Source organism: Actinia tenebrosa, unplaced genomic scaffold (assembly GCF_029948245.1).
Source record: "Actinia tenebrosa isolate PJP-AT-01 unplaced genomic scaffold, QUT_ActTen_1.0 PGA_scaffold1__47_contigs__length_23844297, whole genome shotgun sequence".
Taxonomy (NCBI): Eukaryota; Metazoa; Cnidaria; class Anthozoa; order Actiniaria; family Actiniidae; genus Actinia; species Actinia tenebrosa.
The window spans coordinates 5,280,781-5,308,569 of record NW_028292578.1 but is presented as its reverse complement, the minus strand read 5'-3'; the positions used below and the strand labels follow the sequence as shown (position 1 = coordinate 5,308,569).

General features: G+C 37.7%; 1 protein-coding gene across 1 annotated transcript; it reads left to right on the top strand.

Annotated features, from left to right (window-relative positions):
• The first annotated feature begins 467 nt into the window (after positions 1–467).
• Positions 468–26,776, top strand: LOC116300447 (uncharacterized). Its single transcript, XM_089032174.1, has 30 exons — positions 468–642; positions 3,217–3,280; positions 5,730–6,047; positions 7,679–8,092; positions 8,177–8,352; positions 9,320–9,463; positions 9,942–10,083; positions 10,549–10,886; positions 11,312–11,450; positions 11,982–12,728; positions 12,909–13,079; positions 13,372–13,542; positions 13,835–14,005; positions 14,298–14,468; positions 14,544–14,723; positions 14,806–14,976; positions 15,295–15,404; positions 15,568–15,629; positions 16,332–16,474; positions 17,285–17,590; positions 17,917–18,219; positions 19,202–19,504; positions 20,024–20,313; positions 20,762–20,941; positions 21,359–21,456; positions 22,095–22,251; positions 23,135–23,201; positions 23,848–24,122; positions 24,599–24,758; positions 25,383–26,776. Exons 1-30 carry the CDS (start codon positions 628–630, stop codon positions 25,637–25,639), a joined length of 6,243 nt encoding a protein of 2,080 aa, XP_088888300.1. The 5' UTR covers positions 468–627; the 3' UTR covers positions 25,640–26,776.
• Positions 26,777–27,789: the final 1,013 nt, after the last annotated feature.

Sequence of the window (27,789 nt, the reverse complement as noted above, 5' to 3'; positions counted from 1 at the left end):
TCATTCGTAAGTTTGGTTCTCCTAATATAGAAAACTGAGAATCATTAAACAAGCCATCTTTAGCTCTACAAGGCCGTAGGACACCATCTGGCTAGTGTTCTGGTTTTAATGAAAGACGTCCGGTTAACAAAAAAAAAAAAAAAAAAAAAAGGAAAAAATGGAAAAGTCTTTATCTGATCTTCACCTTTTTACGAGAGGAAAAATGGTTCTGATGTCCTACTCTAGATATTTATTCTTTCGAAAATTACGCAAAATTCCTGTTTGGCATTGTTTCAAATGATTTTAAAATAATTGAAAACGTTCTGTTGGTAAACTATTTAAAATGGTAAGCTTAAAAATAATAACGGTTCGTACGTCATGAATTGCATTGCTGGTTCCTTCTGCCGATATGACTTTTGAATACAAGACATACATAATTCAAGAGATGGTTAAAATTGGTTAGCGTTCTTGAGGGGAATATAGTTAAGACGACATCTGGCATGCAAAATCGATCAGTCAAACGTTTTTATAACGTACTCGCATGCCATTCGAAAATCATAGACTACCATACTCTTCCTTCTTAAAATACTGAGCAGCTCTGGTAAAAAAGGTTGTTAATGTTCGATTGACGAAAAACCAGTTACTTCGATGGAAATGAGAAAGGTAAAACAGCCGGGTTTTTTTTCTTCAAGTTTGTATTAATAAATTCGCCATGAACCTTTTTGTTTTTGTTAGACGATAACTCACGTTTACAGTTCTAATAACAAAAACGAAGTCTTCCTTCTGTTCTTAAAACGAATAACTTCGTGTTCATGGGAAACTCTTTTTGTCATTTTATGTTTCAAAGACACATTTCTTGACTAAAATATATTATTAGGCAGTTAAGAATATATTATTTCCTCCTCCCGTTATGATTACTAAGTTTCATATCATGCAAGGTAAACAAAAACGCTTAACCGTCCTCATATATGTTGCTATTTCCGCACACCTGTACGTTTTTATTTTTTATTTTCACAGAGTAAGCTTAAAAGTCGGTAAAATTGAGTTGGGGAAATCAGTTTAGTTTTGTCAAGTGACAGAGATGTGATCACACATGGTGACTTGTACTAGGTTATGAGAACTTGATGAAGTTCAAGGACTTTAGTATTTCAGTTTTATTTCCACTTCCTTTACGATCCTTAAGCATGTATTGTATAACAAGTATAAAAATACGATAAAATTATACTAAGTTAATCAGTTTGATTTCAACTTCCTTGAATTTTTTTCAAGCATATACTATATATTGTAAATTAGTATGGACTTTATTATTTAGTACGTACTTAATTTATGTGGTAAAACGGAGAAGCAAAGAGTTGAGGTTGGTGATATTGCAACTCACTCCAAATTCAAACAGCGTGAATTAGTGAAAACGAACGAGCTTTCCTATTTTTCAAGCTTGTAGAAAGCAGAAAACGATTTGAAAAGGCAAAAGCAAAATGTATTAAAACTATTTACTATTATTTATTAACCCCGGTTAATTTAATGTTTAATATATTATGTGTTTATCGGTATATTTGAAGCTAAATGAGATTTTCTATATATATTGTTGTCATAGTTACTCCATTATTGCAGTGCTTATCAATGAGTATCGTTTGAATCATTGATTAACATATATATATATATATACATCCCAACCCGCCCATATGAATTTTACAGCATACTCACTATTTTTGTCCCAGTTAAAAATGTTTTTTGCCTGTCTTACGTTAAAAATTATATGAGACAAACAGTTGCTAGGTTTGAGTGCCATAATTATGAGACAACTTTCAATAAAAACTGTTGCTTGCTATACTTTTATTTATTTATTTATATATTTTTTAATCTAAAAGTCGTTATCTTTTGAGATAACGCGGAGAATAACTTTTTGCTTCGATGATTTTATGTACGGTATTTGTGATGGTTGTATACATTTAAGCGAAGCTTTTAATTTGCAATTGGATTTTACTTTTTACAAAGTGTTTCTTTCCTCATAAGTGATCAGCTTACATTACGTGTCACAGTCAAAAAAGAACTTCTTTGTCAATTTGGTATGGAAAAAAAGAAAGTTTTTTTACTTTCATATTAAACTGACTAATGATGTTTTAAGATTTAAAAAAAAAGTTTACACTAGCCTTGTACAGGAAAAAAAACAACAAACAAACAAACCTCCAGCCAATGTAATATTCTCGAATATTGTAATTTTACAATTTTTATGATCACCTTTTTCAATATGTATAGAAAAAATAAAGCAGTTTATTATCTTTTCTCATTTTTTCATACTTTTTTATAACTCCTTCTCTAAATTTGTATTCAAAAAAAAAAAAAAAGTTAGATACATAGATTTTTTTACTTTCTCGATTTGTATAGAATAAAGATCAAAACAGTTTCTCATTTGAAGGTTATTACTGCTAGTTGTGTATTACAGCCGGAAAATTTTACGAGTAATAATTGTCAATCGGTCCAAGTCAAGTGTTAATTGTACGACACGAAAAAACAATTTTTTACAATTTTTTAATTGTAAAAAAGCAAACTTGAAAGTCTCGACGAGCTCAAACCACTGACGCGAGCCTCACAAAGGAAAAGGAGAAAATTTCTTTGCGCTAACATCAGCAAAAACTCGTTCAAAACCGGCTCACAGACCTGTATTATCGCTCTGTAATTGCACTCGAAAAATGTATGGTCGTAGAAAATTGAGTGTGTTGTATAATAACTTTTCTTATTTCTTTCATACTTTTTTATATATACCTCCTTCTCTAAATTTGTATAGAAAAAAGAGAGTTATTTAATATAAAGACTCGAACCTTCAGAAATATAAACTGACGTGTTTTTTTTTTTAGCCGAGCTTCGAAATTGGATATCAAAAAAGGATCTTTCCATACGATACTTTTGAATATTTTATAACTCCGCCTTCTCTCAATTTGTATGAAAACAAACGCTTCTTATTTAGATTCATTTCTCATTTAAATAATTTACAATACAACACAGTCTTTTTTGAGGAAATAACAGTATTTATTTTTTATTATTTGAATTTGATAACAAGGAGAAGTTTCTTACTATTTCCAATGCAATTTTGATAAACATGAAATTTGGTCTAGCTGCCGCCAGTCAAAAATATGAAGGTACTGACTGATTAGGTTTGATTGACGGCAGCAAGAATTTTTCATGCATTTTGATGAAAATTGCACGCGGTAAATGAAATATTATTTTGCTTCTTCGCAGGTGTTAAAGGTGAAGGCTTTTGCAGGGCTCGTTGCAATTGTTCTTCATCTAACTTTGGCAAAAGGTAAGTCCATTTTTTTCTTTAAAGTTAATAGTTAAAACATTTACTAACTTAACTTAGAAACGTTACAAATTTCTTATCTACCCTAACACCTGCCTTATTTTCTTATCCTTTACAACATTCAACTGCTTAGTGCTTCTCTTTTGCAATTATATCTATATGTATGTACACCTATTTCAATGAACTTTGTCATCGCCAAAGGATTAATTATATATCGTGTTGTTGTTGCGTTGCTACTTCTGCTGCAGTTGCTGTCTTTGTTTTTTTGTTGTTGTTCCCGTTGTTGCTGTTGCTGTTGTTGTTGCCGTTGCCGTTGTTGCTGTTGTTGTTGCTGTTGTTGTAGCTGTTGTTGTAGCTGTTGTTGTTGTTGCTGTTGCCGTTGTAGTTGTTGCGGTTGCCGAGGTTGTTCGTGGTGGTTTTGCTGTTGTTGCCGTTGATGTTGTTACTGATAGCGCTGTTGTGGGTATTAATTGCCGATGATGTTGTTGTTGCTGGCTTTAAAAAGACATTATAGTGTTATTGTCGGGTACTATGAATGTGTCTATCCATAATCGACTAGCTGTCTAGCTTTTGTAAAATTTCAAACTGATTAATTGGCACTGAAAGTAAAAGTCGTCAAATGAACAGGGCAGCTTTAATTCTCTTGTTTGTCTTTTCCTTTAAATTAATATTTCATCCATGTTTTAGTTTAGTTAAAATGTCTTTAGGCGCCTCGATAGATGTATGTTGTGGTTATCTCATTTTCAATTTATCAAACTGATTGTCTCTCGAGTTCTTAATGATTTATACTTGCCTCCAGCTTACTCGCCTCACAAATGGGAATTAACAAAAATGAAACTAAAATTGAAAGTCAGTTCTTGAAGCTTAAGGCTGATTAATTATTTTGTATTGCATTAATTCATAAAGTATATTGGTCTCACGAAACTATATACACTCAATTGAAGAATCGTTGTCGAGTTCAGAAACATAGAACATAAAAGCTGAGACCGAAATGGTACATGGGAAATGGCATAATTATATTATAATTCATTTTGATTGTTTGTTTTTGTTTCCTTGCCTACCTTGCTCTCATTGGTTTCTTTTGTCTTATTCTATCATATATACACTCCTTTCTACCACTTCTTTCTCTTTTACTCCGACGAAGGACTAGCGTCCGAAACGTCAGTAAGTTGTTTCATCTTTTCACGGTGTATAATTTACCTTTTCATCATTACTGTTTCATTAGAAACACCGACGCAGCTCACACTAGTTTTTAGCTAGTTATATCTTTTTATAATTCATTCATTTGCGCCATCCATGCAGTCGGTTTAGAATGCCAAACGCATATTAAAAACAGTGGATGATGCCACGGGTCGGCAGTCACAGCATGCATCTAATTAACGTACTTCCCATGTGCCATTTCAGTCTCAGCTTCTATGTTCTATGTTTCTGAACCTGACAACGATTCTTCTATTGAGTGTATACTCACTAATTCCATAATGTGCTGTAATATACCTCTTTACTTTGGTCATCATTTGTATCCATTTCAGACCACGTGTCATTCTCATGAGAACAAGATTCTTTGTTTGAGTTGTATCCATATTCATGTGTCTTCTCATGGGGAACTGTTAAACAAAGAAATGATACTCTAGGGAATGACATATGGTCTTGAGAATAAGATTCTTTATACATATTCATGTGTCTTCTCATGGGGAACTGTTAAACAAAGAAATGATACTCTAGGGAATGACACGTGGTCTTGAGAATAAGATTCTTTGTTTGAGTTGTATCCATATTCATGTGCCTTCTCATGGGGAACTGTTAAACAAAGAAATGATACTCTAGGGAATGACACGTGGTCTGTAATCGGAAACACCCGGGGGGGTGTATTTGCTATACGGGTATGTGCCGCCCTATAGGGTATGGTTTTTCGGCTTTTGGGTCTGGGGTAGGGTATCATTTTTTGACATTTTGTCTGGGATAGGGTATCATTTTAGTCTGGGATAGGGTTAACGATTTGGTCGTTTTTGTCTGCCGAATAGGCTACGCTTTCTGCCGACCAAAAACGATAAAAATGTTAGTAAATATTGGTTGCAATCGATTGCAAAACCGTATTTTCCGTCTTTTAGTCTGGGATAGGGTGTACAATTCATAGTTTTAGTCTGGGGTAGGGTATGTAAAATCAAAATTTTAGGTCTGCGATAGGGTTAGGGGTTTTGAGGTCCTGGCGGCACACGTACCCCTACCCAAGTTGGGGAGGTAGTACCCCCCCCCCCCTCCCCCCCGGGCGGAAACATTACTCGACCGAGGTAAAAAGATCTATTGATCATTGCGGGATTTTTTGACAAATACAGACCCTTTTGGTTATCACATATATCTATATAATCTGGCATGGTAGTGCTTTTTAGATTCATTTATGTTTCCCCTTTTTTATTTATTAATTAGAATTATTTTTGTTAATTATTCACTACAGGCTTTCAGAGAGACGTCTACGGTATGGCTGGTGTCTTGAGTCATTTCGAGCACCAATATAACGAGCAAAGTGGCTCTACTGACACATGGACCATCACGGTTCCTATCGGATATAATATTAATCTTACCATTGTGTATTTCAAGGGAAGTAGTAATACATGTCCTGATAATATTGAAGTGAAGGATGTCTTGTCCAATCAGATCGTGGAATGTAACTCGAATTCTCCGTCCATTTATTCTTCAAAACAAAGAGTTCTTCAAGTTATTTTCAAAGATTCAGCAGAATACTTTGCCACTTTTACAGCACTCAACGGTAACGGTGAGTTAGTAAACTGCTTGAAATATAGAAAATATATGAATAAGTACGTGAACGTGCTATATCTCTTGCACTAGGATTTCAGTGTTAGCACTATAATTAGACTTTTGTACTGATACGGCGGCCACCTTGAATTATGGGATCGGATGCCAAGGGGGAAAAAGTAAAAACTTTATAAAACATAGAATAGCGGGGTTAAATTTTCAAATAATCTGAAGTCTTGCTGTTTTCCATATTACTCCAACTACGTAAGAAAATTCAATTAGTTTTAAGAAGAGCTTCTCACTGAAAAGTGTATAGTCAGTATATACTTATTTCAATAAATTTAGTCACCTGAAAAGCTGAGACCGACAAGGATTATGGGTAGATACATTTTACATGTTTCAACCGCTTGATAACTGTTGATGGACTTGAGATCTTTTAGCACTTACAAGTTCACCTCCTCTGAGCATCCTCAACTGCTGCAGTTTGTGTCAAAAGCTTTACTTGTTGGATATAAAATATTTCCCATGATTCTAAGCGATCACAGCTTTCTAGGTTTTTGGTGACTAACTTTATTGAAATAAGTATATAGAGATACTCTGACAGCCGTGCAGTCTATATTGAACCCTCGGAATCCAAAAATGGCTCAATTAAAACAATAGAACTCAAGATGGCAACCGTATCGGTAAGAAGTCTACTGCACCAAATGATGCCACGAGTATTCTTTACTGAAATATGACCCAATGTTCAAAATATTGTATAACATTCTTATTGTAAGAGAGTCCACGATAGGGGTTCATAGATCCCGCCATGCCGCTTATATCCCTGAAATCCCGATCCCGCCTTGTGACGCTCTGTGACTTGACATGGCTTAACATACTAAAAGGAAATCAATTTTATCAATTCAAAAAAAAAAAAAAATTTAATCCCATATTCCGATGCAAACAATTTCCGAATCCCGACACCTCAAAAACACCAAATCCTTTCCCATTTTTAGCTTGCATCCTTTTTCCTGACTTCAAAATAAGGCCGATCACCCTCTCGTCCGACCAAACCCATCGTAGACCCTCTTGTAAGGAAATCGAGGGTGATGAAGCGGTGGGGCCTCTTACTCACAGATCAAACTCTGAAACAACCTCTGGGCTGATCTACATCAGGGCATGGCTAACTCACAGATCAAACTCTGAAACAACCTCTGGGCTGATCTAGATCAGGACATGCAAGGGCGGATCCAGCCAAAATTTTAAGGGGGGGGGGGGGGGGCTAATTGAGTTTTTTTGGGGGGGGGGGGGGCTAATTGAGTTTTTTTGGGGGGGGGGGGGGCTAATTGAGTTTTTTTTTTGGGGGGGGGGGATCTAATTGAGTTTCTTGCGTCAACAAAACGGAAAACAATAAAGAAACATCTAATTCTTCGGTTTTGTTTTGTTTTGTTGTTTTTTTTTTTGTTTTTTTCTGCTGAAGGAGGGCTCCCAGGATCCGCCCTTGACATGGCAAACTCATAGATCGAAACTTGAAACAAGCTCTTGGCTGATATAAATTCGGGCTACTCTAACTCACAGATCCAATGATTGGAAAACGATATTTGGCCTGAGTAATTACAAGTATTCACTTTACACTTATCACACAAATTAAACTATATCTTTTTTTTAAAGATAAAGATGGCTGTGATCATGATTGGAAATTGCTTGATGATTCTTGCTATAAATTGTTTGGAAGGTCGGCTGCTAGAGATAAAGATAAAGCAAATAAACAATGTCAAGATAATAGTGCTTCGTTGACATCAGTAAACACCAAGCAAGAGAATGATATGTTGAGAGCAATGCTGAAACAACAACAACAACAACAACACTCTCGAGATACAGTTAATAAAGTATTAATTGGCCTTAAATACGATGTTAGCAGTAAGAAGTTTGTTCACATCGATAATACTCCAGTTATCTTCAGTGCTTGGATAAAACCAAGAAAACCACTTTCCAACGACTTTTGTTTCACCCTACAAAAGAATGGATCCTGGTCTGAAAGTCAATGTGGACTGAAACACAATTACTACTCTTGTGAAAAAAGAGGTTAGTCAGTATGATAGGAATCAATTATCCCACTCGTCGCAAGGTGCTAATCATTTTTGTACATTTTTGCTTACTTGTTTTTAGTCTTGTCAAGAAACATACCATATAAGGAATGCAGCCTTCCAGTGGGATTGAAAAATCAAAGCATGGTGAATATCAGTGCCTCCACACAAGACGCGAATTTTATCGCTAACAGTGCTCGACTGTACGGAAATTCGGGATGGGTGCCAGAGAATGGAGACAGCCAGCCATGGATTGAGGTTAAGATCGTTAATTTAACATCAAAATACAATTACACAATTACTAAAACATTTGATATTTTCCTATCAAGCTCGATTAAAGAAAGACAAATTGAAAATTCATCTAAAAAAACTTTAAAAATGGGAGGAAAGCTCAAGTAGTGCGCTTTTTGCCTTTCAATATTATGGAAAGCATTTAGCCTAATATACTGAAGAAATAGAAAACGCGGGCGCACGCGCCACCATCCAATTAGTCCAGGACTGGACCCACTTTTCACAATAAGCCTTTTCATAGTTTAAGAATCGATTCCACTGCGCATGCGATTTTATCCCGAATTTCTCACCTTCTTTTGTTTAATTAAGAACAAAAGAAGGTTTAGACAAAGGAAGGTGAGAAATTCGGGATAAAATCGCATGCGCAGTGGAATCGATTCTTAAACTATGAAAAGGCTTATAGCGCAGCGCAACCGTGACGTCATAAAAACGAAGACAAAGGCGAAATTCGGACAAACAAACTTACAAGTTTACTTTCAGCAGATAATTTTCACAGCCGATCGTAGTTGATCTTAGTTTACATGGGTTATTATTGTAACTTTAAGTAAAAATAATAAAATCGGTTCGTATTATCCTTGTAGCGGTTAAACAGAATGCAATGTTTGTCCGAATCTTTAAGCTATTTTTAGAATCAGTGCGCTGCGCTATTGTGTTTATTGTTTTGCGCGCGCAATGATCCTCTGTGCTTTGATTCTAAAAAAATGATTGATTTTATCGCGTCCCGATCAAGATCTTCTTCTCATATTTTTACCGCGCGCGCGCAGATAAAAGTGGGTCCAGTTCTGGACTACCATCCAATCACAACGCGAGATTCATAACATGTGATTTATAATTCGTAATATACTTTAAACAATAAAGTAATGATACTCAGCTGAAATACATAGTATTATAAGCGGCTTTTTATGACATTATTTTTTGCTGTTTCAACTCATAGATCAGCTTTGAGTCACCCTTTCTCGTCACTGCTTTTGCAACTCAGGGGATTGAAAATAGACAATGGGTTGCTAGATTTTCCTTATCTTTTGTACTTTATGACAAGCGATATGTCAACTTTACAAACCCAAGACGACAAATCGTGGTGAGTATTATTAACGATTTTCCAAACTACGTATCAGACAACCAGCTATAGACGACGTTTACGTAAAGGTGTGTCGCTCATTTGCATACATTGTTTGAAATCTTTGTAATTTGTATTTGACAATTGATTGTTTTTGAATTCGTACAATACCGCTGTGTTTCTTGATTACAGACATTGCATTAGTCAGGGTAAGCCTCATTTCAGCATTACAATATATATTCACAAAAAATAAATGCACAATTTCGACATTAGAATTAAGTAACACTTCTAAATTATACGGACCTTGATTAAAGCAGGTGAATGTTGTACGCAAAATCGAGGATAACCCGTTTCTGAACGTTTCAGATATTCTTGCTATTCACTGAACGTTAGTTTACACACCCTCATGACACCGTGATAGCATGCTGTTTTAATTGTTTTGATTAACAGAAAAGGGAGAATGATTTGTTGGTATTGGTACTTGTGTTTTTTGTGATAGTATTTTGAAGGCAACAGGGATGCCCATAATGTAGCCTACAACAGGCTACCGTACCCAATTATCGCAAAGACTGTTCGTCTTGTGCCAGAGGAAACTCAAAGCATTGGACTGAGAATGGAATTCTATGGCTGTCAATCAAAAGGTACGTAGATTAAGAGGTGGAAAAAATTGAAATATCCTATTTTATTGATTGAGGTGATAATAACCGGAAACTAGTCAATAGTCCCCTTCACAGTTCCCTGCGCCATCTTCAAAGGTAGCCGTACCTTTGCATCGAAGGGAGACGAACGGTGAGCTTGCAATGATAGAGAAGTGAATAATTGTCCAAGGTGTTAAAAAAGGTCTCTATCATTCCAGGCTCACCGTTCGTCTCACTTCGATGCAAAGGTACGGCTACCTTTCAAGATGGTGCAGAAAACTGCGAAAATGACATTTGTGTCCAGTCACGTAGGCTTGAGTTGGTTGACGACAACGTTTTTTGTATTGCCTGAAAATACCCACCCACTCAAAAACTCAACCCCGTTGAAATAAATGCTCGACTCTATATACTCATTATCAAGAGTGATGATTGAAACAAAAGTTAAGATTTCCCATTTTTGTAAACTAGAAGCCTATGTGAATTGTAGCCAGCCCCTTGGACTAGAAACGTCTGCTGTCCCCGATGAGCTTATGACAGGCTCGAGCCACCATCCCAGTAGCCCGCCACACAATGCACGTCTCAACATTGACCTGGACTCTCAGTTTAGCTGCTGGTCACCGAGTATTCATGATACAGACCAATGGCTGCAGATTGATTTTAGAAGTAACAGGAATCGGGTTACAGCGATTGCAACCCAAGGTCGAGGGGACGATGAGGTTGAAGAGTGGGTGACTAAATACGCACTGAGCTATGCACAATATGGAAACCATATCTTCACTTACTACAAAGAAAACAATTTAAGAAAGGTAAATTTTTAACAACATTTTATATGCGCGCTGTTTTGCTAATACAATACCAACAATTCTTACTACAAAGAAAATAATCTAAGAAAGGTAAATTTTTAACAACATTTTATATGTGCGCTGTTTTGCTAATACAATACCAACAATCTTACAAGCAGTCCCCTTCACAGATCCCTGCGCCATCTTGAAAGGTAGCAGTGCTTTTGGATTGAAACGAGACGAACGGTGAGCTTGCGACGATAGAGATGTAAATAATTGTTTAAGGTGTTAAAAAGGTTTCTATCATTGCAAGCTCACCGGTTGTCTTGTTTCGATGCAAAGGCACGGCTACCTTTCAAGATGGCGCAGAGAACTGCTTCACCACGACTCTCAAGTATGTACTCTTCGATTGCAAGAATATCTAATGGATCTTTATTATTTCTTTGTAGAATTTCCGCGGAAATTCAGACAAAGCCACGGTGGTCAAAAATACACTCGATCCAGCGATTGTTGTCTTCGCCTTGCGAATTCATCCACTTGAATGGAAAAACAATATCTCTATGAGACTGGAGGTCTATGGATGTCAAGGTAGACCACAATTTCCTAGTGAACCAAGTTTTATTGAAAACTGAAACAATCTCTGGGCTGATCTAAGTCAGGGCATGGCTAACTCACAGATAAAACCCTGAAACAACCTCTGGGCTGATCAAAGTCAGGGCGTGGCTAACTCACAGATCAAACCCTGAAACAACCTCTGGGCTGATCTAAGTCAGGGCGTGGCTAACTCACAGATCAAACCCTGAAACAACCTCTGGGCGGACCAAAGTCAGGGCGTGGCTAACTCACAGATAAAACCCTGAAACAACCTCTGGGCTGATCAAAGTCAGGGCGTGGGTAATTCACAGATAAAGCCCTGAAACAACCTCTGGGCTAATCAAAGTCAGGGCGTGGCTAACTCACAGATAAAACCCTGAAACAACCTCTGGGCTGATCTAAGTCATCAGGGCGTGGCTAACTCACAGATCGACATAAAATTAAATTTTCATAATTAATCGCTTAAAAGTTTTTTAAGCTGCACATAATAGGTTTTATTCGTTTGTTTGGTATAATTTTCTTTAGCAAACGATAGTTACACAGCGTGGGGTAACTGGTCTGATTGCAATGCTTGGTGTAACGGACTTCAAAATCGCACTCGACACTGTAAGAGTTCATATCCACATGATTGTCTAGGTCCTTTGGTTGAATCAAGACGATGCAACATTTCGAATTGTTTCTCTTCCTGGACTAATTGGACTGAATGTAATCAAACCTGTGGTTCTGGTGTTAGGAACAGAACAAAATACTACCTTGGAGATTTCTCTAACAAAACGTGTAATGGAAGCATAACCGAAATAGGAGAATGTAATACAGATTCATGCGATGCTTGGAGTACCTGTAATATGACCTGTGGAATTGGCTTTAAGAAACGTTATATAAATTGTAATGATTCCAGTCAGCCAAGCAGCTGTGAAACACAAGTGCACCAATGCAACCGAACTACCAAGCCAGGCATTGTCGACTCAAACTGGTCGTATTGGAGTGACTGTAAATCAACTTGTGGTGGTATTTACTACCAAGAACGCTCGAGATCATCGATGAGTAACAATAACAACCTTGTATATAATCCAGAAGTAGAGAGCAGAGAGTGCGTCTATCTGTGCAATGAAAGTTGTATCTGCACTTGGAGTAACTGGACCGACTGTAATGCTACTTGTGGTGGCGGCGCTCGAACTCGTCTGTTTAACTGTTCCTACACATCCTCTGGGTTGGTTAACTGTTCGGGATCGATTCATGACACCATGGTATGCAATAACTTCTCTTGCCCAGGTAATTATTAGTAATTATTAGTAATTATTAGTAGTTATCATAATGTTAGCAAGTACAATCGTAATGATAATGATATTAATAATCAAAGCACTCTGGCCGGAGTCCATCGTACAATAGAAACTGCCACCCAAAACGGGAACTAATAGTATTTTTTAAAGTGTTTGTCCTTGTTTTTTTCAGTCAATGGTAGCTTTACTGAGTGGAGCAACTGGACCGATTGTACAGCGACATGTGGTAATGGTACACGACAGCGCATGCGTAATTGTACCAGCCCACCACCAGCCCATGGAGGGAAGAACTGTACTGGTAACACGACAGAGATTCAAGAATGTAGGACCCGGCCCTGTCCAGGTAAGTATGCCTTGTACTGTATTGTACGTGTAATAGTTTTCTTCGCCCCCTCCTTTTATATTATAAAATTAACCAAAATAAGCATTGATTTTATCGAACCGAAACAACGTCGACACGTTTACATAACCGTGCCCTATATAATATACTTTCTTAGCTTGTACGTAATGGCTTCCCTTTTCAGACCACGTGTCATTTCCTAGAGTATTATTTTCATTCTTTAATGGTTTCGCACGAAAAGACACAATAATATGGATACATTGCTAATCTTTCTTATTTATAACAATTACTGTAGTCAATGGTAACTTTACTGAGTGGGGCAACTGGACCGATTGTACAGCGACATGTGGTAATGGTACACGACAGCGCATGCGTAACTGTACCAACCCACTACCAGCCCATGGAGGGAAGAACTGTACTGGTAACACGACAGAGATTCAAGAATGTAGGACCCGGCCCTGTCCAGGCAAGTATGCTTTGTACTGTATTGTACGTGTAATAGTTTTCTTCGCCCCCTCCTTTTATATTATAAAATTAACCAAAATAAGCATTGATTTTATCGAACCGAAACAACGTCGACACGTTTACATAACCGTGCCCTATATAATATACTTTCTTAGCTTGTACGTAATGGCTTCCCTTTTCAGACCACGTGTCATTTCCTAGAGTATTATTTTCATTCTTTAATGGTTTCGCACGAAAAGACACAATAATATGGATACATTGCTAATCTTTCTTATTTATAACAATTACTGTAGTCAATGGTAACTTTACTGAGTGGGGCAACTGGACCGATTGTACAGCGACATGTGGTAATGGTACACGACAGCGCATGCGTAACTGTACCAACCCACTACCAGCCCATGGAGGGAAGAACTGTACTGGTAACACGACAGAGATTCAAGAATGTAGGACCCGGCCCTGTCCAGGTAAGTATGCCTTGTACTGTATTGTACGTGTAATAGTTTTCTTCGCCCCCTCCTTTTATATTATAAAATTAACCAAAATAAGCATTGATTTTATCGAACCGAAACAACGTCGACACGTTTACATAACCGTGCCCTATATAATATACTTTCTTAGCTTGTACGTAATGGCTTCCCTTTTCAGACCACGTGTCATTTCCTAGAGTATTATTTTCATTCTTTAATGGTTTCGCACGAAAAGACACAATAATATGGATACATTGCTAATCTTTCTTATTTATAACAATTACTGTAGTCAATGGTAACTTTACTGAGTGGGGCAACTGGACCGATTGTACAGCGACATGTGGTAATGGTACACGACAGCGCATGCGTAACTGTACCAACCCACTACCAGCCCATGGAGGGAAGAACTGTACTGGGAACACGACAGAGATTCAAATATGTGTCACCCAGCCCTGTCCAGGTAAGTATCCCTGTAAGTCTGTGAATATATCGTAGCCAATGACATGACTAACAGTTTTACTTTTACAACATTAAGAAACTCCTATCCATGGTAACTTTACTGAATGGAGTCCATGGACAAATTGCACTAAATCGTGTGGTACTGGTACCCAAGGGCGCACGCGTACTTGTACGAGTCCACCACCAGCCAATGGAGGAGCCAATTGCAGTGGCCACACTCACGAGACACAGAATTGTCACACACATCACTGTCCTAGTAAGTCACGTTTTAGATAAGTATTATTTTGTTGAATATCAATGTATAGATTTTCAACCTGTTTTCTTTATTTGTCCTGTAGTTCATGGGGGTTGGACATCGTGGTCTGAATGGTCTTATTGTAACAGACCGTGTGGTATGGGGTACGAGAACAGTACAAGATCGTGTACAAAACCAGCTCCAATGTATGGAGGGAGAGAATGCGCAGGACCAACCAACAGATCAAGAACCTGTAACAATTTCACTTGTCCAGGTATTGTAAATATTGTTTTTTTTTTTTGATATCGTAATGGTAGATGGAAGGCATTAATTCAAAAACGTAAGTTAAAGATGGAATGTCAGAGGCTTTTTGTTTTAAGCGACCAGAGTCTGTCCTTGAGACGTGCCATTTTTGACGTGCGCTTTTACTGGAGAATCTGTTAGCCTATTCCATTAAATGATTGACTGATTGACAATTTAAAGGTGATTTACCGCCGCAAATTAAAGTTTAACTACCTATATCATTAGTATAACCAATAGTCGAGTATAAATATTATTGAGTATCATATTGTCTTTTATGTATTATTTTCAGCTGCTGAGGTGCTGGTTAACGTGCATTTTACCAAGGAAAACTGGACTAATGACCTGGTCGACTTGACCAGCGAAGCAAGTCGGAAACTCAAAGAAAAGATACTAAAAAATGTAAGATTCATTCTCTGTTTGCATAAAGATACAAGGGATTGGCAGGGGAAGGAGAAACAATATTACACGGCACGGCACGGCACGGCACGGCACGGCACGGCACGGCACGGCACAGCATTTGTTATCATTTGGTTTATGTCCCATCTTTTTGTACATTCTACAGCTGCAGAAAATCTACGAAGGTCAGGACATTAACGTAACGCACATTGAAATAAACTCCTTCAGGTAATACTCCGACGAAGGACTAGCGTCCGAAACGTCAGTAAGTTTTTTCATCTTTTCACGGTGTATAATTTACCTTTTCATCATTACTGTTTCATTAGAAACACCGACGCAGCTCACACTAGTTTTTAGCTAGTTATATCCTTCAGGTAATTGTGAGCTAACGGGAAAGTCCATTTCTCATTTGATATCCATAGTTTTAAAAGCTGGAGCTGCTCATGTGCGAAATGTAACGGAAAGATTAAACAAAAAGAAAGCTACATTTTACATTCTGCAATAGACCTATCCCGAATTTGCTTGACTGACCACGAAACAATGGTTTGAAGTCGAGATTGAACTTGATTCTTTTATTCATCAAGTTCAACCTCGACTTGAAACCATTGTTTCGTGACCAGTCAAGCGAATTCGGGATAGGTCTATTTGTCTGGGTGAGACAAGCTGCAACGGATTTCTTGTTTGCAACTTTGTCTTGTACAACCTGAGTCACTTTCGCGAGACAAATAGCACAAGGTGATAGTAAAAAGTAAGATTTTTGGGGAGAAATCTTCATTACCCCCCTCCCCCCCTTTCCTCGTTATATTAAATGAACTTTCCCTAAGGTTTCATGTGCACATGTCTCCTTAATTGCAACCGTTAAAGAAAGGATACTCTAAGGAATGAATACGTGGTCCTGCACTTAACCTCGAGTTATTTTTCTTCTTTTAGCAAAGGAAGTATCATTACCAATTTCACCATATTCTTTATCAAAATGGATAATCTGCAGTTGGTGATATTACAAGAAAAAATGGAGACCACTGGACTTCTGAGTACCATGCCTGTGCGGTACCCTAAGTTTAACACGACCAAAGGTAAGGCGTGCAAATATTTTAATATTTAAAAATATTGCAAAGGTGCAAGTAAGTTATTCAAACTTGATGACCAAAAAAAAAATACAAAAGAAAAAAAAAAGTAATTTCAATCTCATGAGAATTGGAAACCTATTGTTATGTCCTCCAAATTGACCTACTATTTATAATCAAAATAATTTTGGATGAGGCGTGCTTATAGCTCATTAGCTTTGCACCCAAGCCTTCTGGACGTTATTAGAGTCATCACGCAACCTTTGAGAGAAACATTGCTTGACGACGTGACATCTGTGTCGGAGGCTACGAGTGTTTTTTGACTTTTTTGGGAATGGTTGGAGTGTATACCATGTCTTTGAAAAATTAGCCTGAGAAAACAGAGGACGTCTGTTTTCTCAGGCTAGTGAAAACGTTTACCGTAACAAAATTGTACAAATTAGTGCAAAGTTTTGTAGGTCTACGGTCTACTGAGGTCTACTGAACTTAGACTTAATAGAAATCTTAGAGTGCATACCATATATCAGTGAAAAAGTTAACTAACAAAATTGTACAAATTAGTGCAAAGTTTTGTAGGTCTACGGTCTACTGAGGTCTACTGAACTTAGACTTAATAGAAATCTTAGAGTGCATACCATATATCAGTGAAAAAGTTAACTAACAAAATTGTACAAATTAGTGCAAAGTTTTGTAGGTCTAAGGTCTATTGAGGTCTACTGAACTTATTAATTTATGAATATTTGTGCGAATTTCTTACACAATTTTTTCAAGAACATAACTGTTTGCACTCTATGAACTTTTTTTTTTTTGCTTTTTTAGTTCCAAGTTTAAGCCCAACAATTCTGACCATCAACAACCAGACTTCAACTTCTATTTTCTTGACATGGACACACGTCCCCTCAATCTATCTCAACAACCAAAACTTGAGTGGGTACAGTATTTTTTATAGAGAAAGAAATGGAGAATATTTACCAGATCAACAGAAATCAGTGGCGTCAGACAAAAATAAAACAATTGTCGATGTGTTGAAGAAGTACTCCGAATACTCCTTAAGGATACTGGCATTCACTGAAAATGGCAATGGTATTTCCAGTGAGCCCATTGATTTTAAAACTGATGAAGATGGTAAGGTTCAACGAATTATGAATGAATTTTGAACTCTTGTATGCATCTGATCAAATTGGAATCGAATTCATTGGTATTTTTTGCTTAGGAAAAAGTTGAGTCAAGAAATTGCATAATGAGTCCGTTTGCGGCACGCACGTCCGAGTGGGTTACGCTAAGCTAAGCTATCTTGTATATGTTTGTTTACCTTTTCAGTTCCTTCTGCTTTTCCTTCGGAATTACGTCTCACAGCGCTCAGTTCAATAGCCATGAATATATCTGCTCAATAGGTCCAAGTGGGTTACACTAAGCTAAGCTACTTTGTATATGTTGGTTTACCTTTTCAGTTCCTTCTGATTCTCCTTTGGATTTACGTCTCACAGCGCTCAGTTCCACAAAAATAGCTGCTGAATGGGACCATATTAATCCAGCGCTTATCAATGGGATCCTACTAGGGTACAACGTCACAGTCACCGCAGTTACTGACCTAAAGTCGGGGGGGAAAAAATTTCAACTACACGGCTCAACCGATATTTATTCGTTGGTAGAGAATTTAGAAATATTTACAAATTATTCAGTTGTCGTTTGTGGATTCACGTCGAAGGGTTGTGGAAAGACCGCAGAAGGGTTTGTTCAGACGCTGGAAGATGGTGAGTGAAAAATAACGTAGGGAAGCCAAAACACGAATCCTCATTTTTTTAAATCTTCGTAAAATAAAGATAATTTAGAGATCTACAATATATGTAAAAACTGATATTAAATAGGAAAAAATGAAAGCATTTTTTTAAAACAAACCTTCACAAGTTTGATGCTCACGCATTTCATCGGCGACGACGATTATTTAATTTTTGGAACAGTACATCTCTAATTGCCTGCGACGTCCTCAGGCCTGTTAGGCCCCGTCCACACGTATCCGCAAATTTTTGTATCCGCAAAATTTTTTTTGCGGATACGGGTTGCGTCCACACGTGTCCGCAAATTTTTGTGTCCGTATCCAGAAATTTTCCGAAAACGGATACGTGTGGACGGTAAAAACGATTCGGATACGCTGCGTGTGGACGCAAACATTTTCGTATCCGCAAAAATTAATTTGCGGGTACAAAAATTTCCGGATACGTGTGGACGGGGCCTAAGCCCCCAATGCAACCCCCTCCCAACTTCGCGGTATATGTTCCGTGATTTCGCGCAAATTGTAATCGAAATTCTTGATATTTATGATTATTGGTCACCATTTATGATAGTTATAAAGATGTGAAGATATAATAGATATAATAGATATAAAGATATTTAAACAAGCAAAGTAAGAGGAAAAGGAAAACATGTTTGCTTCAGTAATGCAATATACCCGCGAAAAAAAAGGCCTTTACTACTTGCTTTTGGTAACTTGGTAGCTTCAAATATCTACCTCATAGTTAGGAAGTTTTCGTGGTATTTGTCCGTCTGTCCGTCTGTCCGTCTGTCCGTCTGTCCGTCTGTCCGTCTGTCCGTCTGTCTCGCACTCCCTTTTTCTCTTCGAGCTGAGCTTATTGCTTTTGTACTAGCAAGATACCTCGAACCTTCTCCTCCATTAATTTGCTTTGTCATTCTATTTTTGTCCCTAAAATGCAATTCATCTCTTCTTGTTGCTTGTAGCCCCAAACAAACCACCAAGAGACGTCAAAGCATTGAATCTCTCTAGTACCTCTGAGTTAATGGTTACGTGGAGTGCCCCCGAAGAAGACGGCATAAACGGAATACTACGAGGATATACCTTACGATACAAAAACAAATCAACGTCGGAAGAAGAAGTGGAAGAAGCTCGTGTAATTGAAATAGATTTTCTTCCATCTGATCATGAATGTACCTTAACGAACTTGACGTCATTCACAGTGTACGAGATCATGGTTGCGGCCAGGACTAATGGTGGTCTGGGCCCATTCGCCCGCATATATGGAGGTATGACGTGATTCTGATTCTGATTTAACCTTTATGTTGAAACAACCTCTGCGCTGACCAAAGTCAGAGCATGACTCACAGATAGTATTGGAACTTAGCTTGTTGTTAGGTTTTGAAGAGAGAGACCTAACAAAGTCTACTCACATATGATGCCAAGGCTAGGAATCGAACTCGAGGCCCCAGATATGAGACTGGTGGAGTGGCACTACTACTACTATGTCAACCTTGATTACCTATTTCCCATCATGGGAAGTGTTGTAAGAAGTAAGGTATGTGTCACACAACTAGCTACGAGCGAGATATCGATGCTCGACCAATCAAGCTGGTCGGACATGGCATGGCGTGATCACGAAATTACCCCTTTTTTTTTACACAAAGTGTCGCTTCTCCTCGAAATGATTATCAGAATACCATAACTAGGCTACGAAAATAAGCTACAAATAGTCTTTTTAACTTAACAATGTTTATTGTGAGCGTTTTGGGAGTTATTGTTTTTTTTCATCAATAATTCTATTTCAGAAACTTGTCGATGCGAAAAAACGTTCAACACCAATTACTGGTATCTTACACCATACCTAAACAAAACAAGTAGTGGTCAAGTCCAGGGAATTTTCTCTCATATCATACGTAACATGATCACGTGGGCATGTGCAGACTGTAAGAATGGTCACGGGAAGACAGTTGTTGATTTCACTCATGATGGAAGTGGTTCACAGGCAGACAAGAGGAGTATGTTGGATGTAATAGCAAATATTCACCATGAAGTTCAAATCAGCTTCCCAATCAACGGAAACAAGTACATGACTAGAGTAAGTTCTCCTAGCTTCAAAGCATTAATATTGATTATTACAGGTTTTGGTATCCCTATGTAGTTTCAAGGGATTGTTGGGATGTGATGGTAATGCATGAGATGCACGAGATTCACTCACTTGATTGACACATAGATATACAATACACCAGTTGATAGCACATGACGGGCAGTGTTTGCATGTCATTGTAAGATGGTAATGAGAGTCATGAGATTCATTTACGTGATTGATACATAGATATATAATATACCAGTTGATAGTAAATGACGGGCAGTGTTTGCATGTCATTGAAGGCTGGTAATGAGAGTCATGAGATTCATTTACTTGATTGATGCATAGATATGTAATAGACCAGTTGATGGCAAATGACGGGCAGCGTTTGCATGTCATTGTAGGCTGGTAATGAGATCCATTCAGCTGATTGATGCATATTTACATTTTTTTCTAGGTATATGGTGGCCACGCCTTTGTGCCTATAGTAGAGTCTCCAGGAGTGGCTTTCCTCTCACAGCGACGCGACCCTGTTTCCCCTGCATGGAACATACTCAAATCAGTTCTCAACATGTTCCCCTTCATACTATTGTCGCTTCTTTTCGCATATTTGGCTGGAGTAATCGTGTGGTTCTTTGTAAGAATCTTTTTCTTTTTGTTACTCTGTCGTGAGGGCTTCGTATGACATCAGGGGCGGCGGAAGTTGAAAATCTTTGGGGGAGGGGACATTGAAATATTATATTCAACGCTGACCGCCCGCTGTTTTGTTTGATTGCAGACGCATGCGTCGTAAAACTATGACTGAGAACCAATATTTGCCCACCCCAAAAAAATCCGTGGGGGAGGGGAGCACTAAGTTGTGCAAATTTGTGTAATTTTTTATAATTTTTTTCGCGGATGAATGGTATGCACTCTAACTAAAACATCGTATCATTTGAAGAAATCGACCAAATCCTTAGCAACAGTTGCCTTGGTTTCAAGTTGCTTTGAATGGTTTAAAGCTAATGAGACAGTCTATATTATGTGTGTTTTTCTCTTTTTTTGTTGTTGTCAGGATGCCGATGACTTAGAAGACACCTCATTTCCTCGCTCCTTCATCAAAGGAGCTGCCGAAGGAATGTGGTGGTCTTTCGTCTCTATGACTACCGTCGGGTAAGAACCCATTACAGCAGAATAAACGTTTCGAATTGCGGTGTTTCATTATACTCCTTTTTCCCTCCCGTGCTGAATGTTCATCTGCTGAATCACAAGTTTTCAATAGAATTCTTTTTTGGTTGACAGCACATGGTGGTCAGTGTTTGACCACCATTTGGAGCAGATAATGAGATTCAAAGACTTTTATCAGCTGACTGAAACCAAACATTATACTTCGATCGACATTGTCTTTTTGTCATTGAAGTCACACACTATATGGACATGCAAGATAATAGTGATAGGGCTATAACTCACTTGCCTATCTATCCGCTATTCCTTATGATCAGTAGGCATCAAAGCTTACAAAGCACTCTGGGAAGCCGAGTACTGCAAAAATGGAACAGGGACATCAATAGAATTATCAGAAAATAATTATTCTGTTAATTTTTGTCAGTTAAAATACTAAACCTTTCCATAGAAAATGTTGCGAAAAATTGAAAGATGATTTTTTTTAGAGGGGCCGAAACATCGTGAGTACTTGGTTTCCCATCATGCTTTGTGCATGAAATTTTAGTGTCTTATAAAGCTTTCTTTAATTTTAATTTGTATCGTCTTTTGGCGACGGTCATGCATTTTTCTTGGTTTTCCCCCCGTAGCTATGGAGACAGGTCTCCGAAGAAATACATGTCTCGGGTGTTTGCCATGTTGTGGACACTCTATGGTATGATACTAGTATCTATCATCACCAGTTCAGTTACGACTTCCTTGACAACCGTCACCGTGGAAACAACGAAAAAGATTTATGGACTTCCGGTCAGTTTTGAATCGATCCCACTTAATATCAGCTTCTTAAAAGTCTAAAATTAAATTTCGCATTTGATGAATATTACTTTATATATTGATGGTTTAACTAAATTTTCGAGCAAGACCTATAAAGAAGACGAGTGGGGAGTTGTTTAGACCCTAAGTTTAAAAATTGTTTCCCTGCTAGCAGAGCCTATTTTCCTTTTGTTCTGATGGAGTGAGAAAAATAGACTCTGCCGATGTATGACGTTATTTCTGTCGCGCATGCGTGATGTAACTTAGCAACGCTGTCATGATTTGGACAGCCGCTCTCGTCAAACAATGTTTGGCACCACAGTTTCTTACATTTGCTCATGCGCACTACATGTAATCGGTTAAAAACCGGTTTTAAAACTGGTTTTGTTCGTCCACAATCGTGGACGGCGGTGTATCAAAGAAAACGCTCTACATCGGCAGAGTCTCCTTCCTACCCGCCTGAAAGAAGGGAGAGAAACAGAGGAGAGACTCTGCTAGCAGGGAAAAAAATTGTCCGCGCGCGCACAACATGGAAAATATTTTTGCTTTATGAGAATTGTTGATGAGCTAGGCTTGCAAACGAAGAGCTTTATGAAGAGTTTAGGCTGTTATATGCATGTCCATACTTTACGACAATTTCATTAAAAATTGCCGGTTAATGCCCAAATGCTAAATAGAGCGTTTTCACGTGACGTCAAAGCGACCATATTAGTGTGCAAAACAACTCAGTTTCTAGCCTTGGGGAATTTAACTCTATTTTTTTAATACAGAAACGTACTGTGCAAAAGGTTTCTATTGATTTGTTCTTCATCAATATGGCTGCCTTGTCCCGTGAGTGAAAACGCTTAATAGTTATCATTTTTTGTATTCGATACAGATTGCAGCCATTCAAAATTCCTCTGAGTATCGACTGGGCATACTCATGAATGGCAAGGTGAATCAAGGCAAGTCAGAAATATGTTTTAACATTTTTTTTGTTATGTAAGGTATTTCTCATAGCTAACCTTATATACATTCATCGTGCATATGTACATCCATAGATATATAGATCCATTAATTCATCCATCGATTCTTTCAAACGTAATACATCAGTCTGTACATCTATCTATATTGCATACCATTCATTCATCATTTCTTTTATCTCATCCCATCTCATTGATCCGTCAGTTCGTCCTTCCGTTCGTCCAGATACCTTTATTATATAGTTATGATAGCATGCGTGCACTGATTGTTCGAAAACTGTGCTTTATTAGTGAACGGATTACAGTGCTGACGCCATCAGCGCGCGCGAAGTGCTGCTAGATCCTGTGACCGTCTTTCTTTTTGCACAAATAAATTCAATACCAAAATAAAATTAGTAACTATATAACAAAACGAATAAAACTGCTATTTCCGTGCTCCGTTCAGTAATAAAGCACTTAAAAAGCGTCGCAAGCACTCAAGAAGTGTGAGATGCACTCGCCTACGACTCGTACTTCTCCTTACACTTTGTTCGTGATTACGTCACTTCCTGCGTGCTTTATTACTGAACAGAGCACGGAAAAAGCTGTTTTATTTGTTAATTATTAACCATCAATTATGCACTTTCAGCTAACCAATATTATTCAGTGAAAGACATCCATGATGCTATTGTTAAACGTGAAGTCGAAGGCGCTCTTATCGACACCTACGTAGTAGCAATGGATAACAAGCGCTTCACTGATGATAATATTCTAGTCACTAAACTGCTCGAACGACCATTCGGTTATGGCATTGCACTCTCCATTGGAGCAGCTGCCTCGATAGAACACCAGTGTAGGGACTACCTCATACTACACCAAAAGGAGGTTATTTCGCTCATTGAAAGAAGTACAGGACAATTGCAGGTTGGCATACTATTTTTTGTTTTTTTTACTATTGAAAATTTCAAAGCGATCGAAACCTGAGCAACAATTTGATCAGAATTTTATTGAATAAAAGACCACATTTTTAATCTGCAGCCGAAACATGTTTAGATTAAAAATTTGACTTCTATTCATCAAAATACTATTAAACATGTTGGGTGTAATAATTTCTATTCAAAGAAACACTGACGTGCACACAGCCCATGCCAGAGGTTGATTTAGCCATGCCCTAACTTAGTTCAGCCAAGAGGTTGCTTTTTTGTTTGTTTGTAAGATAATAAATTGCAGGAATAAAATTAATGATATTATTGATAAATTGATGAGCATGGATGTTATTTTCTCCTCCATGGATAAAAAATGACATAGAGTGTTTCTTAAAGAATTGATGAATATAGTTCATCAAAATATATTTCTTAATCTAACTTTGTTTGAAATGTCGAACGTTTTTCACTTTGCAGAAGCCCAAGCAAAGTTTATCAGTCGAGAGGTCGTCAGGTTTGTTTGACCCTGACTCGATACTTTACCGCAACACAGTATTGTTCGTTGGATGTTTTCTAATCCTGGCAATTCTGTGTGGGCTTGTCTGGCATTTCATGTATAAAGTGAAACACAGCAAAGGTAGGTAACAATTTACCTCTTTACATTTGCTTTTCATTTCCTAGAGTATCGTTTCTATGTTTGATAGTTGAATAGGGAAATACACATAAATGGTGATACATCTAAAACGAAAAGTCTTATTATTCTTAAGAGAATGACGAGTGGTCTGAACTGTTGGCTAATTGTTGGGACCTTTTTTTTACTTACACCAGTAGCGTAGCGAGGGGGGGGGGGGGCACGGGGGGGCACGGGGGGCACGGGGGGGGGGGGGCATGGGGGCATGTGTCCCCCAATTTTTAAACAACTTTTCAGAAAAAAACAAAAATCAAAAAAAACAAAAACAAAACATATTAAACCAAAACGAAAGAGGAAAATTGATTATTGCAACCTAGGAAAGTGCGCTGTATAAATCAGTTCATACCAATACGAATTTGTTTCTTTTTTGTTTGCGCGTTTATTCGTGGGGGGAGGAGCAATTTTTTTTTTTGGGTCAGTGCCCCGCCAGCTCCTAGGTCCTCGCTACGCCCCTGACTTACACTGACCATATAGTATTTCTAGAACGCAGCCACTAGTGCTTTCTGTACGCCTATGTAAGACTATCTCTTTGGTTAATTAGCAAAGTTAGTGTGTATTATTACTTTACAGTAAACCTAGCACAACGTATAGAACACCAACAACGAGAGAAGACAAGGATCATTTTGAGGCAAATCGTTGACGAATTCTACATCACTGCCAAGAGAAAAATTCAGATGTTGAGAGAACAGCACCGAAAAGAACTGATACTAATCTTGAAGAGAGAAAAAAAAGAGGAAGAACAAGAAGTGATGAATTCGGGGCAGGCGAAGAAAGACGATGACTTGAACATCGTATTTAAAACTGCTTTTAAGCTTATCAAACGATAAGACTATAAGCAACTAAAGCTTAAAATCAATCCCGTGACTTTTTGGGGACTAATGAATACAAATTTAGCAACTATTAATTCAAAATATGCATGTCGAAATAAGTCTTCAAAGTATTCTTGCTCACTATTTCTTTCTCTTGAAACCAGAAATCAAGAACTACAGCTATTACCGGAAGGGACGTCTATTGATAGCAACCTATTTGTAATTAGCGATTATTTATAAGCAACATATAGAAAACAAGTAAATTAGGAAGTATGGCACTAGAATTAAGATCAGTTTTATCGAGGCTTGAAACCAAGCAATAGCTTTATCAAAACTAAGGCAACACTAGATAAATAGTTGAAATATGAACTAGCGGAGCCTGGGAGAGGTGTCCCAGCCCCTTGTAATGCTCTAAAATGATTTATTATTAGACTGGATACTAGTTTATGGAATAATAGAATGTAGAGTATTCAAGTGCTTCAATCCTCAAATACTGCATGCCGAGTGGATTTGTTCCCCATCAGACAAAATAATGAAGCTAGAAAAGAATTGTTGCTTTAGTAACGTCTTTTGACTAACGTCTATCTATTTATTAAACCTTGTAGAAAAACGAGGATGATATAGATGAAAATAGTAAGCAGAAAAAAGCTCAATGAGCCATTTGGAGGTTGAGGAAAAAACTGGGTCGAGCGAGTCGTCATCGCAGTGCATTGTGCATGTGGGACGGTTTTAGGGAACGAAATAGACGCTATTTTGAAAATATGCCACCTAAAACAGTCCCAAAATGCACTTCAATGCCAACTGTACCCAGTGTTTTTCCTCGATCTCATAACGGCTGCTATATCGACGAAAATGGCAAGAAAGTCATTTGATGAATTCATAAGTTCAACATGAGATTTAAACATCATTTTGAAACAAAATGCTTTTATAAATAGAACGTACCAAGTATTTGAACACGGTTAAAGCGTACATTTATTAATAGTACTTTAAAGGATTATAAGATACACTGAACCGCATGCATGCATTTAACAAAGCTTGATTCACACAACTGTTGGGTTGAACACAGGTAACCCACGCTATCCACTATTATAAGGAAATGTATGTAGTAAATAGATTTCGCTAAAATTTTGGAAATAAAACTTCGATCGTATGATGTTTTGACACTCCACGTCTTATTCACCATTTTCACGTTTCCCATAATGCTTTGATTTTTGGGTAGACGGTCATAAAATCGAAAGTTCTTCAATCTAATACACACAGCTTTTAAAGTGCTGTCTCAAAAATATTAATGACGCAAAAAAATCCTTGATTTTCTATATGCTCAAATAGGTTATAGTGTTCACCAATAAACAATAATTGGTTCGAAAAAGAAACTTTTCCCGTCTGAATTCTACTTCCGAAAATTGTTAAAAGCTCGCCCGCCATTTCTATGAGCAGCGACTTTGTCGTTGCATTTTGATATATGTGTGACATCATACGCGCAACTGGCATCCTTTTTATCCAAACTGACTACAGCATTCTCTCTAAGAAGGCATGACTTGGTTTAAGGCTTGTTTTTAAATCAAAAATAATCGAAATTTGGTTGCAATTACACATTGTGAAAAGCCGGGAATTTTGAAGGGTTGCGCGTATGACGTCACTTCCTTCGAATCACTAAAAGTTGCCAGGAACGCAATCGCTTAATGGCGGACTCAAAAGCGGCCAAACTTTACTGGCTAAATACAGCATCTTCCCAGTTTTGGACAGTAAGCTATATTACATACCTAGTTTTATATGGTACAATTTCTAGGGACGGTGTCATTTTCGTAAGACTAGCACTTTAATATCTGATAATATTGATATTCAGGTCAAAATGCGCGCCATTATGAATTAATTTCCCACGATCAGATTATCAACAACGTTTAGTGTTACAGAAGAAGTGCTAATATTTACCTTCAATAGTTTTTCAAACAAAAACATTTTGTACGTTTCTGGTTGTATTTACAACCATTTTCCCCCTGGTTGCTCCCCAAAGGCACAATACATTATGGAAATATGAAAGTGGTGAATACAATCAGAAACCATCTTAAGTCCGAAGCATGGAAATCGAAACACTAGAAAATCTTCAAGTATTGGTTTATCTGTGTTATAAATACACAACACTTGCTAAATTCTAAAGCTTAATGTGC

What these genes read in the sequence shown, in the direction of transcription:
- LOC116300447 (XM_089032174.1), top strand. An exon ending in TGTTCAGACGCTGGAAGATG is followed by an intron (nt 18,220 to 19,201) that starts GTGAGTGAAAAA and finishes TGTTGCTTGTAG; the next exon opens with CCCCAAACAAACCACCAAGA. An exon ending in TAAAGTGAAACACAGCAAAG is followed by an intron (nt 24,759 to 25,382) that starts GTAGGTAACAAT and finishes ATTACTTTACAG; the next exon opens with TAAACCTAGCACAACGTATA.